Source organism: Telmatherina bonti (assembly GCF_933228915.1).
Source record: "Telmatherina bonti genome assembly, chromosome: 17".
NCBI classification, from domain to species: Eukaryota; Metazoa; Chordata; class Actinopteri; order Atheriniformes; family Telmatherinidae; genus Telmatherina; species Telmatherina bonti.
In genome coordinates this window covers 19,999,022-20,015,792 of record NC_136615.1, presented here as the reverse complement: position 1 = coordinate 20,015,792, position 16,771 = coordinate 19,999,022, and the positions used below count along the sequence as shown (strand labels likewise).

The 16,771-nt window shown below is 35.4% G+C and overlaps 1 protein-coding gene across 1 annotated transcript; it reads right to left on the bottom strand.

Annotated features, from left to right (window-relative positions):
- Positions 1 to 2,106: 2,106 nt before the first annotated feature.
- Positions 2,107 to 6,542, bottom strand: tescb (tescalcin b; the record flags this gene model as incomplete). Its single annotated transcript, XM_079256198.1, has 8 exons — positions 6,476 to 6,542; positions 5,859 to 5,928; positions 5,520 to 5,600; positions 4,134 to 4,273; positions 3,981 to 4,042; positions 2,479 to 2,586; positions 2,350 to 2,397; positions 2,107 to 2,184 (listed from the first exon to the last, which is right to left on the bottom strand). Exons 1-8 carry the CDS (start codon positions 6,537 to 6,539, stop codon positions 2,107 to 2,109), a joined length of 651 nt encoding a protein of 216 aa, XP_079112324.1. The 5' UTR covers positions 6,540 to 6,542.
- Positions 6,543 to 16,771: the final 10,229 nt, after the last annotated feature.

The following is a 16,771-nucleotide window of genomic DNA, read 5'->3' as shown; positions in this document are numbered from 1 at the left end:
TGTGATAAACCCAGGTTTCTTTGAAACCATCTTTTAAAACAGATAGACAGATAGACAGATAGATAGATAGATAGACAGACAGACAGACAGACAGACAGACAGACAGACAGACAGACAGACAGACAGACAGACAGACAGACAGACAGACAGACAGATAGATAGATAGATAGATAGATAGATAGATAGATAGATAGATAGATAGATAGATAGATTATCTATCTATCTGTCTATCTATCTATCTATCTATCAAAATTAATAATCACAACTTTTTAAAGTAAAGGACATCAGAGGATCATCACAAGCACTGACAATTCATGATTAATGAACTAATTAACTGAATAGAAAATTAAACAGATACTTTTGAGGTCTGGTTCTGACATTAGTTAAAATGGTTATTTACAGTTGTTTCCACTTCATCATTAAACTAATAACAACACAGGTAAAATAGACATAAATTATGTTTATTTTAGAATTATAAACATGAATTATAAACATAATTCACTTTTGTCCTCCATCTATCCATACATCTATCTGTCATTATCTGAACTGCATTGTCTAATTAAGGGTCAGGGGAAGCTGCAGCCTATCCCAGCAATCATAAGGCGAGAGGCAGGGTACACCCTGGACAGGTTGCCAGTCCATCACAGACATGGTACAGCCAGTGGCGGATTTAAGAGATTTGGGGCCCCGGGCAAAGGCAGGCATGGGGCCATATGGTAAATATTGCACTTTCTACTCTACTACTGTATATTATTTGCATTGCTAACAAAAAGTCAATGTGCATTTTAATCAAAAACATAATTTTGTTAGTAATAAGTAAGTAATAAATAACCATAAGTTAATGACAAGTTTTATGGGGCTCGAAAGAACTGGGGGCCCCATGCAACCTCCTAGTTTTGCCTGATGGTAAGTTCGCCCCTGGGTACAGCCAAGTATAACTATTAGGCACAATCTCTTGAGCTTGAACAGCATGTATAACATGTTGCCACCTGTAGAGGGCAGTACCTACCATTAACTGATTTCATGATGTGAAAATGTGTGGGTAATCTGGGAGAATGATAACACAAGTCCTTGTGGTCATTGTGCTAACCAGTAGATAACTTCAATTACTTCATTTAATTTTCTTTAATTAATCAGAGGACATGAAAAAATTACAGATATGTCAGCTGTTGTTATTTGCAAAAAATATCTGTTTAATATTTTTCTTATTTTAAAGATATCTTAAGAGATTAAATAAAACTTCATCCATCTGTTTTTGCTCCTTCTCTCTGTAGACATGTGATATTTAACCATTTGTAAAGTTACTGCAAAAAATCAGTTTCTCTTTGCTCAACTTGTGAGGAAACATCTGCATTTAATACAAAACTGCCATGAATGTCCGTGACAATAAACAGAAACCTCTGATATCTACTTTAAGTTTTGTTTCCATGGTTGATCTTTATTGAATTGTTTGCCTTCACTAATTTGAAATACAACAGTAAAGTCTGAGCCAGGGGAGACTTTAATTTCAATCAATATAACTAAATGTAACTAAGATCATCTCATCTTCATAAGTTTCGAATGATCAGATTTAGCCTTCAGGCATTTCTAGATTCTTCCATGGCATTGCTTGTTTTCCTTTTTGTTGCAGAAATAAACATGAGATTAAGTCATGTCTGTTTCATATTTACTGAGCAAATATATTGTACAGAACATGCATCAAGTATCACATTTATGACATAAAAATACTTTAAATCCATGTCTTGTCTATCATTAGATACATTTATATACAAGACAAACCATCTTGCTCCTGATTAATAGGATTTCTGATGTAACAGCTGAGAAAGTTCATTGAGCATTTACATTCACATGCATAGTCATATGACCAGCTATTGATATTGGAGTATTATTGCTTCATCTAAACATTCACAGAATAGCGGTAAATTATTGCTTTCAATAAAGAGTATATAAATATACATGGTTTCGTATTACTTTGATTTGCATAGTTGTTCAGGCATAAGGCATATCTTCAGTGCAAGCAACAAACTAAATAATAACAATTAATGCTATACTGAAATAATTTGCATCTGCAGATGCATCAGGGTTGCATAACTGACTGTAACAGTCTTACTTACACAGGGTGATCGTGTCCATGTTCAAAAAGCGAACGCTCATTTTTGATTCAATTTCAAAGCCATCCAGCAGCTGTAAAATACAGTTTAAGATTATTTCAAATGTCTGAGACTTTATTCAGAATGATCTAATGCAATGACAACAGTATTTTTAAGATAAAGTATGTTGAGTGTGTAATACAGTAGTCCTGGAAAAACCCACTGAGTATTTTATAATTTATATATTCTGTGTACCAACCTTAAGAAAATGTTCAAATGTGATTCCCTCGTAGAATTCATCAGGTTCCTATGCATCATAAAACAAAGTTGTTCTGTTTATCCTGACAACAAATTAATCAAACTTTTCTAGACATTCTAGTTTACATACCATGTGACCCATTGAAATGCTGGCCACCTCCAGCATGGCTGCATCGGCAATGCTTTTGGCTGTTTCCTTTCCAAGTGCTCCGCTGCGAGATAACAGCTCCTCCACAACCTAGAAAGATGAAAACACAGGCTTGAATAGACTACCACAGCTATAGTGGCTGCAGATCTCAGAACAATGACCTCCTGAAGATTTAGGACTGAGATGCGTCAACAGTTTTCTTTCAGTTTAACTGCATTGCAGGAAGGCAGACAACTGTCAGTGGAGAGGAGCTACTCAGGAACTATCAACTCAGTTACTTAAAAAAAAAAAGAAAAAAGATTACTGGTAGATTTTTAGCAGTTTTCAAGGTCAAATACTGACTCATGTTTGATTGTAGAATATAATGCTATGAACTGCATGTTAACTGTATGCATTTCAGTATTTACTCTAGTTTTACATCAATTTCCTGGTTTTGTTTTTAAGGGTGCCTAACATGGACTGTATGCCGCATACAGAAATGAGCACCACCTATTGGTGTGTTTGATTTGACTTTGTTTATATGCAAAAAAAAAAAAAAAAAAAGATGGTGGCTGGCTGGGGGGATCTATAGGTATGTGGGCTAAAAAGCTGAATTTACCTATGGAATCAATGGGGTCATTTAAACACTGGTCAATGGGTGTCTTCATATTTCTTCGGCTCACATTTCTCAAAAGACATATTTTTTATCTTTACATATAAACAATTAAATTTTTTTTACCCTGTCCCAATTCATCTAATTACAGCTCCAGTTTGATTCCACTGTATTACATCAGAGTCAAATCATTTCTGCTTCTCTGGTTTAAAAGAGGAAACAAGTCAAAAGGGTTCAAATTACTTTGCAACGCTGAAATCAAAGTAAAATTAACACTGACAATGACGAATGAAACTGTATTCAAAAGAAGAAAAACAAAGAAAAATCTCTGTAAAAGAGATGTATATGTAACCTTCTTGTTTCCATTCTGTGTCAGCTCCATCCTTTAAACTTTGACATTATTATAAGGCTGCTTATGGCCTTATAACCGTAAAGAAAGACTTAAATATTACATAAATGTTGCTTGCTCTCCACAAAGGACAAAAATATGCTGCCATGTCTCAGAATAAATTACAAAGAAATGTTTTCACTCACCCAAAACGATCCAACACTCTTCTTAATAGGTAGAAATGTACATGATAAACTAATAGCATTAAATTTTTCCATCAACTGCAGGCAAATATGGTTTGGAGATGAGTTTAACCATCAAGAGTGAATTATTTATGTAATGATAAGAACAAAGAAAAGCTTGTCAATTTGTCTGATAATTCGTGTGATTCTTGTTTACATACTGATGAGTATGAGGCGAATTAGACAAGTTGTACCTGACAGACATGCTGATGTTATATATAAAGCTCAGTTTCTACAAGTTAAATATCGGTATCATCATTTCATCATTCACAGAACAACCAGCAATTTATACACATTTATACACAAGTATGTACATGCTTACATGTCTGTATTCCTCAAGAGTGATTGTTCCATCGTTGTCCGTGTCATGCATGTTGAATAAAACTGGTGAGAAAAACAGAGCTTTCGCTTAACGGCTGTGAGTCAACATCAGAAAATGTCAAGCTTGTGGTCATGCGATTCACTTTAGACTTACATCTCAGTTTCTCTCTCCTGACTTTTTCGAGTTGTTCCTCTGTAATGTGAAGGGACGGGGGTCTGAAATGAGACATGACCACCAGGAATTCCTCAAAGCCAATCTCATTGACAGTTCCCTCACCATTCTGGTGATAGTTTCTGAAGAAATACACAGAAAGGAAGTTATGATTGATGAAAAGCACTTTAAATGGCATTTTATTTCTTTACATTATTCCGATGCACATTTAGAATTTGATGAGTTAATCCTAATGGTATTGGAGTTGCCAGATATAAAAATGTAATGTGGACACACAGACAAGCCTAAAACATGTTTGTTCATGTTTCTCATGAGGTTTTGATCAAAGTTGAATTTCTCAGAAGAACTAAGTCCAGCATTCCTCTCAAATACTTAGTGATGAAAGACTTGATCAACGTTTGTATACATTCATATTTACCAATAAAATCATCAGACTTGTGTCCGACCTTTAGATGGGAGGTGAAGTTGGTGAAAACGTACACAAAGAGGAAATAACTCTTAGACTGAAGGTTTCCTTTCTGTACCACCTTTATGAGTTGTCTCTACTACTGTGTACGCCAACGCAGCACCATCTCTAGAGAAACTGTTGCCTTCAGAACTGTGGAGGATTTCCAGAAGAAATTCACACTTTTCCACTTTGCCTCTGTTCACCTATTTTGCTCAGGCCCAAAGAAGGTAGCAACTTTTCTGGATCTTGGTTTATTTTTTGTTTGTGTGTTTGTTTTTATTTATTTTTCATATGTTGGAGTTTTAAGAAGTAATGAACTTTGGAAATAACTCTAATCAATGCACATTGATGATTTTTTAAAAGTTTTCTGAGATAATGCAACAAAATTGTGCCAGTTTTTATTGCAGTGCTGCTTGGAGGCCCAAATATAACTCAGTGCTATACTGCTACTTTCTATTGATGTACTATGTATTACTGTTATTTTGACATTGTGACTTCAAAATATTGAGATATATTTATTCTACACCAGGTTTTTTATTCAGATTCTTATCTGACTTTTGCATCTAGTGTTCAAAACAGGCCATTAATAAAATAGCGTCCCATGTAATTTGAGAGCTATGTTGATCCATCTGCTGCTGATCCGTGTCTGCTGTCATTCAATCCAGCTCTTTATCGGAAGAACTTCTGAAAGTATGTCTTCATTATTTTGTTTGTTTTTAATTGTATTAAGTAAGATTTCTTTGTGATCATTGCCTACTTGTTGCTGACATCTGATTCAAAATTAGCATCATAAAAAAACACAAATCTATTTTGTTAATATAGATGGTTAAAATGTTTACTTTGTCTGACATTTTTGAGTAAAAGGCTGAAGTTGCTTTTGATCTGAATTCCTTTCAAATAAAGCTGAATCAACACCATACCGTTTGTCAAAGAAAGCCTCAATGATCTGTGCACGGATGGGATTGCAGGCTAGATCTGGGATTTCTTCAAACTGTTCTCGTCTGAAACCACACAAAAGATTTTGTTTTCAATAGTGGCACAAAGCATTTATTGACGCATGAAGGTTTACTTGTTCATACATGTACAAACATGACACATTTTGGACTGGTTTGTAGTTCCAAAGAAAGTTGGCTGACTGTTGAGCAGATTAACTACTGAAAATACCTGCTTGTAGAGTAACAATAAAGAAAACCGAACTGCTACAATGAACAATAATTTTTGCTGTTGAATTCTTTAAAAATATTCACACCTCAGCTTACCTTAGACTCTCTTCATTGTGACTCAGCTGTTTGAATCTTTTATGCAGAACTCCAATCTGTTCGATAGAAACTGAAAACAAAAGGTGAACATAAACAGGCAGCAGTTGTATTAAAATAAGTATGTTAATTTGCAGTTCTTTGAATGTTTTCAAAGCAGCTAATTTGAATATTTCTCGGTATGTAAAACAGTTTGGGTTGGTTGGTTTTATTTATGATTTGACATGAGAGGCTAAAGGTTCACAACTGTATAATATATAATAATGTTAGAGAAAAGACTTTAACAATATCGCCCTTAGCTAGTTACACTTCCTTTAGTTTCACTTTAAATTATTCAGCACAGACTGCGTTTCATTACAGACTTAGAAGTTGCCTAAATGTGAACTATTTCTGATCAAACTCAGACTTCTTATTTAGGATAGGGATGTGTTAAAACTGATATAAAAAATAAATTAATGAATAATGAGAGAGAGAGAGAGAGTAAGAGAGAGAGAGAGAGAGAGAGATTAAAGCCTGTTTCCGCTTTAGGTGTCTCTTGTTTAGACCTGTTTAGACTTTTCCTTCTTGCTTGATAGCAAAAGCGCTTAAAACCGATGCAAACACCAAACAATAATACTTACAACCCGTCTTTTCCGATAGATCAATATATTCTGGATGGCCCGGTGAGGACTGTAATGCACCCATAGCTCCAACAGCCTCCTCTCCCAGCAGCAACCTGCAGCTATAAAGGGACTAAAGACAATGATGAGCCGAAACTGAAATCGACAGGGATATCATATGATCATGTTTCAGAGTATCCAATCCATGTTCGCGCGCGTGTTTTTACAGATCCCGAGCTTGCACTTCTTTCCCTCTGTGTGCTCGACGAGAAGGTTTATTTCCCTGCAGACAGCGCAGGGCACTTCCGCAGCAACAGTCCCTATGACGACACGTCGTCAAAGAACAACAGACTGACGTTTAAATAAGCAGGTTGGATGTTTTCATCCGGGGCTCTGGTCTGCTCCTGATGTACAAGAACAACTTCTTTTTTTTTTTTTTTTTTTAAAGAAGGGGCTAAATACTCTGATTAACGTGTATTAGCCTGGTTGATATGTTTTACCAGTTCAGCAGGTAGACACACCTGCAGAATACACTCGTAAGCCAAACTCTAAGTTAGAAAGAAATCCTTCTGCAAATATCCAGCACATATTCTCATGACAACGTGACATGCAAGATATTGGGTTGAGAATAAAACACACGCTGAACAAAATATTTATAGTTTCTGATTCACCCTCCATTGTTCAAGCTTGTCAACTCAATGATGAAGGTTTAAAGCATTTTCTTGGTATAGAGCCTAAGAACATTTACTGACTTTAGGGTGATATTTATCCAAAAGCTGTTTCCAGCTTATAAAAATAACTTCACACCTTGATGAAAGTAGCTAAAATGTCCTGTATTGTAACCTACACTTTCACTTGAATTTGCTTTTGATTAAATGCAAAAATGTCCATTTGAATTCAGAAATTATTGGTATCCCTTTCCTGAATATTTGCATCCACGATAAAAAAAAATTACATGACCCACCTCAGCTTCAACCCCCTGAAAATACTGTATCACCATAAGTACTTGTGCAAACAATAAAAGACTAACTTAAGTTTATTAAAGCCTTTAATTATTAAGTTAATAAAATTTCAGGAAGGAATCAGTTGTTATAATAATATTTAATATGTTGCACTTCACATCATTTTTCTCTGACAAAAGACATCCAGTGACATCAGTCTTAGTGGTGTGGCATGTGGATTAAAACAGGTTTGAATCATGTAAAATACAGCCTGTCATCTTTCAGCAACAAGGTGTGTGAGTCACTGGAAAAACATATTTAGATCATTTAGACACAGCATGTAAGAAGGGTTATTATCAATTCATCCCTCACCACAAACTAAAAAGAGTCAGTCAGTTTTTTTAAGAGATGCTTGGGAAATACAAACAACAACAACAAAAAACCATAGCATCATGTAGACATACACATTCATGTTACAAATTGTAATAACAAATAAATAAAGATTACACACTATAGCACAGCTTTCAACATCACATAAAAAGTACAAACAAAAAATATTAAATTTGATTCAGAAAAATTTTGCTCATGCCTTGTTAGAAGGTAAAACTATTTACATACTAAATAAATACGCTGCCGTCAAACCCCTGCAGTACCACTTTTCACCACATGGTGGCAACAACATCAATGGAATCGGAACAAGGTTCTGAAAAAACGATCAGCTGTCCCTGATAGCAGTTTTTCTTCTTTTCATCAGTGAAGAAGAAGATCCACTTGGTGTGTTATTCATGTGTGTGCATTTGTATGGGCATTACTCATTGCTTTTGCAGAATTTATTAACAGGTTATATTTTTGGGTCCACAAACTGTCACACCAACAATAATAGCAGAATATTAATTTATCTACATTTGGTGAGAAAGTTTTGCTTAACCAGTCCTGTTTTGTAACTGTTTGCAAAGCTGTTAAACAAAATCATCTGTAAATTTTGCCTCCTCCATTTACCAAAAATAACTGTCATCTCTAATGGTGACTCAACAGACATTATGCAGACAAAAGCAACAGAATTGAACTGCTTAGATAAATTCTCACCATATTATTTATTTATTTATTTATTTATTTTTTATCAAATGAGCCATCACCGTCTGAGAAGCAGCCTTTTGCTTCTTTTACTCAAATGATTTTTAAATTAAATATATTCTTTTAGTATTCAATCTTCTAAATTATCTGTATCACTTTCATAAATCCTCTGAGGCGTCATGTTTCCCAGACTCAGATGTAATATTCTTACTGTGTTCACACAGTAGGACATTGTAAGTTGTAAGGCTTTTAAGTTGTACTACTCAAATATTAAGTGAATGAATGTTGAAAAACTATATAAAGTATTATAAATCATAAATATTGCTTTTCCAACAAAGCTCTTGACACATACTTGTTTTCTGCCAAATCATCTCCTTTAGATCGACTATAATCATGTACTTGTTAAAGCACTTTGTGTTCTTTGTGTTAAGACAAATAAAACACAAATAGAATCGAACACGGACAAAGTAAGTAGTAAGGATATCCAATTTGTCATTAGCCGCTCTTGCCACCACACCGTTATGCTTTGAGACAAAAACAAACAATATTAATACTTAAACAACTGTTTTGCTTAATATGTTTTAAAAATCCGTTTCTAAAACTTATCCAAGTTACTATGGTAATTACTATTTAACAAGGTGACACAAAAAGAGCTGAAAGTGTGCCCCTTAGACCCTGGGCCACACTGACAGAACACAACAGGCTCTCTGACCACCACCACTAGTTTGTATACACAAACACAACCCTTGTGTGTGTGTGTGTGTGTGTGTGTGTGTGTGTGTGTGTGTGTGTGTGTGTGTGTGTGTGTGTGTCATACTTGTACAATGCTGATACTGGTGGAAAGGCGGATGAAGTGTTTTACATTGGCAGATTGACTGGAGGAACATGATGCAAACCTACTCTACCTCTTTAGCCACTGCCACCTCCAATGCTTAGATGTGACAAATCACAGAGAGACACAAATGTATTTTCTTTTTTTTTTTTCTAACTTTTTATTTTTCCTTTTTTCTTTACATCACTATGTCAAAAATAACAACAAACAACAATAAAAAAAAATTAAAAAAAAAGAGTAACAGCAAGAGTGACAAGTGTTCACATTAATTAACAATTAGTACTCTTTTTCTATATTGTCCATTTCTCCTGTAGGTTTTCACATTTTGGAAGTTGGAGCCTTATAGTGTATGTAAATTTTTCCATGTTATAAATTTCTTCAGCTATTTCTTTCTAGTTGTCTAAGGTGGGTGGGTTAGTGTTGCTCCATTTCCGAGTAATGGCCTTTATTGAGGCTTCCAGAAGGATCTTGAGCAGGTATTTATCCGTATTTGGAGGGGAGATTTCAACTAAATATCCCAAATATAAGGCTGTATATGTTTTAGGTATCTCGAATCATAGTATTTCTTTCAATTCCATTCACACATCTTCCCAATATTGTGTCCATTTTATACATTGCCAAAAAATGTGTATGATCCACATTCAACTCTCTGATTAATCTCCAGCAAGATAGATATATGGACAGAGAATTCCTCTTCATATTGGGTGTAATAAAAAATTTGACCAGATTTTTCCAGCAGTGTTCTCCATGTTTTAGAATACGATGTAACTTGTGTCTCACAGATATCATACCACACATCATCAGCTATTGCCACTTTTAATTTTTTTTCTCACTTGTCTCTTATGTATAATGTAGTAGTCTTCCAGTTAGTCATCAAGCCTTAATAGAGTTTTGATATCAGTTTTACAGTTCTATTTTTATATGCATTGCCTAGTATTTCAGTAATTATATTAATTTCTCCTGGGATGCCTGGTCGGATTTCTTTTTGGAAGTAGTCACGAATCTGGAGGTACATATAAAAATGTTTTTAATCTAAATTGAACTCTCTTTGTAAGGTTTGAAAACTATTAATTTCTCCTCCCTTTACTAATCTAAACACCGTAGTCAGCCCTTTATCTGACCATTCCTTAAATTTTGAGTTCATACTTCCTGGTTTAAAATTAGTATCGCACGATGGCCAACTTAATATGTTAACTTCGCTCTCAATTTTACATCTTTTGATTACTAAGAACCAAGTCTCTAAAGTAAATTTGGTGAGGGAGTCTAATTCTTTTTCATTCTCTTTAAAAATTTCTTGTTGGCAATCATAGCCCTTATATGGCCTCCACATACGTTTAATTCTTTGCTCTAAGACTCGGGATACACCTGCTAATAAAATATATGTTTTGCAGCATAGATAATAATAGTTTTGAAGATCAGGTAGGGCAAATCCTCCCTCTCTCTTAGATATTTGGAATGTAGAATATTTGATTCTCGGTTTTCTCCCGTTCCAGACAAACCTTGAAATTTTTTTGTCCCATTCTGTAAACTGTGCGATGGGTAATGTCACTGGTAAAGATTAGAATAAATGTAGTATTCTGGGCAGTGTATTCATCTTAATTATCTCAATTCTTGCATTCAAATCCAATAATAGGGCTTTCAACCTCTCCATGTCTTTATACATTTTCTGATTCAGGTGGTCATAGCTTGTTCTACATATTTTGGTGAAGTTATTTGTAATCATTATCCCCAGATAACTAATTGATTTTTTTTTTTTTTTTACCCCATTTGAAATTGTACACAGACGTATTTTCAAACATGAATTTTGCAAATTAATCAAATCTACTTTTCAAAATAATCATATCTCTATATAAATGCATTTCGGCAAAACATGGACAAAAAATGCACAGAATATTGTGTTTATCATGCGTAGAAAGGGTCTGGATCCATGATGGAAATACAAAACAGAAAGATGCTGAACTGTGCCAATGCATATGTTTTATAAAGTACTTGTTTTTGAGAAATTAACCTGGACAGATTAATTGATCCATAATAGAGCCATAATTTGTCAAATATTTGTTCTTTATTCTTGTATTGGCTAGGCGTGTTACAAGACTTGATTAATGCAGTCAGGCTTATCGTTGCTGTCAACGGTCCAACTCAAGCGGTTAGAAAAGCAGCTCTACTATAAGATACTGTCTCTCTCCCTGTGCTGTCCTACCCCCTATAAATGTAATCAAGTAGTATTGAACTCTGACATGCACCAACATTTCAGGTTTGCACCTCTTCTTATTATGCATTGTTATCCAGCTGCAGAGCACTTCCCTTGCTGGTAAACTAAGATTATAATGTCATGTAAGAATTTGCTACGATACTTGCTATTACACAATGCAGTCAACATCAGTATCTAATGACACATAAATCAATGTCACTGTTGCAACCTGAGATAGTTAGTCTTCCTGTAAATAGTGACATGACTTAAGATCTACTACAGTCAAGACTTGTGACTTTTAAATGTAAAATGGGATGTCCATATATATATATATATATATATATATATATATATATATATATATATATATATATATATATATATATATATATATATATATATATATATATATATATTATTGCTCTGTACCCTTGAAATGTTCCCTTCAAGAACATTGTCTCACACGCTGCAGTGTGTCCTATTGTGTGTGTTGTAACTATTACTGAGCGCACTTTGTTTGACGCCTTGAAATTGATTTGAATAAAAGGCTAAGAGGGAGACAAAATAAGGAGGTGTCCCTTAGATACGGAGACAAAAGGGGGCGGAGAAGCACGGCTCAGGAGAGAGGGCAGCCTGAGCCTGCTTTGCATGCACGGGGGCTTCTGTGGGAGAAGGAGTTGACAGGGCGCCGCAGTGCTGCCTCCAGCTCTCAGACAACAGCTGCTCAGAAGAAGGAGACATCCTGAGGGTGCTGCGACATGTCTCGCTCTTTCTCCATCTCACTCTTCACCTGTCTGCCTCTTCCTTTCAGCAAACAGACACATGCTAGACACATGTGCGGCACACCACCTTAGCTACATTCTCATAAACACCTTCTCAAAAAGTGGCAGATTGTCTATGCTTGAATAAACACTCAAAATAAACCAGGTATGTCTGAATTTTGATGGGATCTGAGATTTGTTTTGCTTACTTGGATATGTGTTTATGTGGATTAATTATCAACTGCTAAATAGGAATGAATGGCTCCTCCTCAGTTGTTTCCCACTGCTGGCAACAGATATTCCAGTTGACAAGCTTTGTTTAGGCATCAAACCCCCAACCCCCCCTCCCCCTCCGCTCCCATTTTTCTTGTTTGCATTTTGCATTTGTCTCATTTGATTACTTGCAAAGTTTGTATGAAAACTGTTAATATTTTTTCTCCTGCAAAGAAACCAATTTCTGATTATCTTGTGTTCACTATAGTAGCTTTATTTATGCTGCTGTCCACCATAGCTGTCAAAAACTAGAATAACAGTTCTCTCTCTCTCTCTCTCTCTCTCTCTTTGTCTACATACGTTATGTACAGTAGATCATTTTTTCTCAGATGATGTAAAAATGTTCATGTGTTTATCAAGGCATGAGAATGTTTAAAATGACGTGTTTTTTCTCTTTCTAGCGTGATAGTTTATTTTCAGAATAGTTTTTATCTTACTCTGGAAGTGAGACAGACAAATGGCCTTTTTAACTTTTTGCCCTTGCTTTGTCAGGACAGAAAAAGACAGAGGATTTCAGAGGAGTAGACAGGTCATACTCTGATCTCCAGACAGAAAGAAATAATTTTCAAGGTGCAAGCAGTTTAGAAGCAAGCAAGGATGAAGGTGAGTTACAGTGCACAAGTGGGAGCTGGTAGGAGTCAAAGTTTTGTCAGTATGTTTAAGCATAAATCAATGAGGAAGAAGTTTTGAAAGGAAATCACAAATGTTATTTCTACAGGAGCATAAACAGTAATATACATCAGCAAATTCATGTAAATCAACACCGATCTTTCTCAGGCCAGATGGGGAGATGCAATCTTCTCAGTGTCTGTTCTGTCTTCCCGGTTGGTCATGCCTGGAGACACCTCCAAACAGAATCTGGCATTTACATTATTTCCCTCAACCAGTGTCTGTGTATACGCGCCCTTCCTTCCAGTGCAATGAGTTGTGGTTCAGTGCCAATGGTTTTGCAGAATCACTGAGATCTTCTGAACATTGAAAAGGAGCAGCCACCCAGTGGAGAAAACTCATTACAGTGGCTTGTATCTGCAATCTCTTTCTTTCTATCATTATTCAAAGCTCGTGAGGTGAGGATTTGAATGAAAAAAGACGGATAAATTGAGTTTTCCTATAGCTTAGCTCTTTTGTCACCTCCTCATTCTTATAGTGTACAAAGCCTGGTAGTTGCTGCCACCAACAGATCATCAATCTCACAGTCCTTTATACCATCACTCTAAAGCACAGCACCTCTTCAATTTGGTGCAGCTAATCCCTTCTCATAGAAAATAAGAAAGCTGTCTTCCAAGCATCATAGCACTGCACTGAACATATCCAGTCACTTCTCAATGAAACCAAAAGATGAGCACCATCAAAAAGTAGCAACCAAAGTAAAAAGAAAATAACTCCAATACAACTGATTGTGATAGCAGCATTTCATTTTTTTAAAAAAAAAGTTGTGACAGGGCCACATTTATCCCCATGCAGCATCCGCTCTTCTTTTAATAACCAGCCACCAACCACTGGAAACCAAGGAGAAGAGTTTCAGGCTAAATGTTGCTGAACTGTGACACGGTTTTGTAGTATTTTATCCTTACAGAATACATTTGGTATGTACTTGATAGGACCTGCTAACCTGTGAGAACTCCCTGCAAGTAAAAAGCTTTGCCTTCCTACTGATCTGAAAGTCTGTCTTTTCACTGAGTTTTTTTTTTTTTTTCAAACAGTACTTCTACTCAAGCGAGTTGAATGAGTTTAGGTCACAGCCTATTAAGAGTATAAAACTCTGTGTGCGTTTGTGTGTGTGTGTTTGATCCAAAAAGCAGCAGCACTGCTTGAATACCTACCTGCTTGAACAGGCTTCACCACAGTCTCACCTTGTAGCTTCAGCTGCCCAACTGAGACCAGCCAATCTTTTTCCAATAATAAAAAAATAAAGACTACTTTGGAGTTGAGTGGAGATAAAGGTTACTCTAATTTCCACCTCAAACATAAGTAAATAACTTATTTGTTCTCCTTGTATGAAAAATATTCTTCTTTGTAGGTAAATATATCAGAATGTAAATTCTTTTTTGTCACAAAGATTCTCAAGGTAAAGTTTAGTTATTTAATCCCACACAAGCAAATCGTGCATGCATCTGAATAACGCTGCTGTAAAAACAAAAAAAATTAAATAAAAATAGATTTTTTAAAAATTGCTTTTTATATTTTTTATTCTCTGCAGACATACAGTTTATGTTACGCCTATATTTCAATTTCAAAAGCAAGGACAGCTGTTGAAACCCTGAAAAGAGAGAATACTGAGTACATGTGGGATGTCACAGAGGTGGTAAATGGTATACTGCAGATGAATATGTGATGATTGGATTCAGCAGAAACCTGTGATTACAAATTACAGTCCACCCATCTGGGCCATGTTATGCCTCCTCCGCCTTGAGTTCATTACTTGCTATGAATGGGGAAAAAGTTATTGAAAAGAGATAACTGCAAAATAGCTTTTGATGTACTTTACACCAAAAGCGCCGCAGGAGAGCTCAGATGGGATTTTCTTTAAGCCTCAGTTACAAATTTTCATACAAAACAGGATGTGATCAATAATAAAGTGCCCCACTTACCCTCAAGTTTTTTTTTTAACCTTGTGACTTTACTGCTTTTTTTTCACTGTCTTTTTTATTTCTTTGTGAGAAAAACAAAAACAAAACACTCTGTTCTGCTGTATTTGTAAAAGATGAAATGTAATTTGAACAGAAACACTAAAACAGTCTTGATTTAGATTTGTTTTCTTAACCTTCACTCTATCTTGAGACATATTTTTTATAGACTGGTACACAGTGATTGCACAATGTTTATTTTTTTACCTATGCTGTGCACACCCTGGCCCAGTTTAATTGGTACAAATGGCAGCGTTGATTCTTCTTTGCATTATTTAGATTTTAAAAGGTCACCAACTGGCAACATTAGTCAATAAGAAATAGCCTTTGAGACATTCACACCAGGATAATCTGGGAGACTCCAGCTATTTTTTAACAATTTTCACAACTTCCTTTGGTTTTATTTAGTTTGCATTCAAATTGCACTCAATTCAAACCGACCTGTCTGGTTTCATTGTCCACCCAGTTGTAATTATTTTTAAAATATTTTTCGTAATATAACTGGTGCATGTGTTCATGGAAGATTCCTATGCTTACTTTTTAAACATGACCAACAATGAGCACAGTCTTAAAGCAAAAAATAAAAAAATTGTCTAAGCTTGCATGTTTTGAAATTCCAAGGGTTTACAGTTTTTCCTATTGTATATTTTGTAAAGTTTCCTTTCACCTACTGTCTGAAAAGCTCAGTTTATGTTCCCCTTCTGACGTGCTTATTCTGCTCTCATTGTAACAAATGACAGCATCCCTCATTATTAGTTTTTTTTTTTTTTTTTTTAAATAATTTCCTTTTACATTGTTTTACTTGCTTGGCAGGCATTAGGTAATTGTGATATGTGGTAACATAGCTCACTATTCTTTGATTTTATTTAATTCTTTTAAAACATCAAAAACATTCAACACTACTTCTGAAAAGTAGGGATGTTGTTAGAAAGGGTAAGAAAAGAATGTACTCTTTATCCAAGAAACACACCATATCATATTGTGATTATTGTGTGTCTCTTATCAAAAACTATTTATTTAGATTACAAAACATTTGCATTTAAAGGCAGAACCAAGCAAAACATGAGCAATCATTATTACTGTAATCTATTCCATTTTTGTTTCAAACGGATGTGACCCAACGTATATTATGTGTCTTGTTCCTGCACCACTGAAGCTTGTAGGGCTTCCTTAAGGCAGTAATGGGGATCAAAAGGGCTTTGCCATCAAGGGACTTTCAGCTGGTTTCATCCTCATCTTCCTGTTGCTCTGTTTTTTGTTGCACTGGGGACAGGAAGTAATACAGAGAATAAATATGCTTGTGCACTGAAAAAAAGACATGGGGAAAATTTATCAGGAAAAATATTTCACAGGTAATATATTTAATGGGTTTAGACATTATAGGTGAAATCTGGGTTTGGAATTTCAGAAGATCTGTGCTATAATGACGTTGGTTGGACTGGTGTAAGATCATTGCTCGGGTTATATTTTATGGTGTCAAACATGACAGCCACAGTTGGACCTGTGCCCATTTAATGCATCTGCACAGATGAGGAGCTGCACCTTGATGAAATTCCTAGACTGGCTTCTGTCTGGGAATTGGCAGACCAGAAAGATACTGAGTCTCATTTAAAAGTTG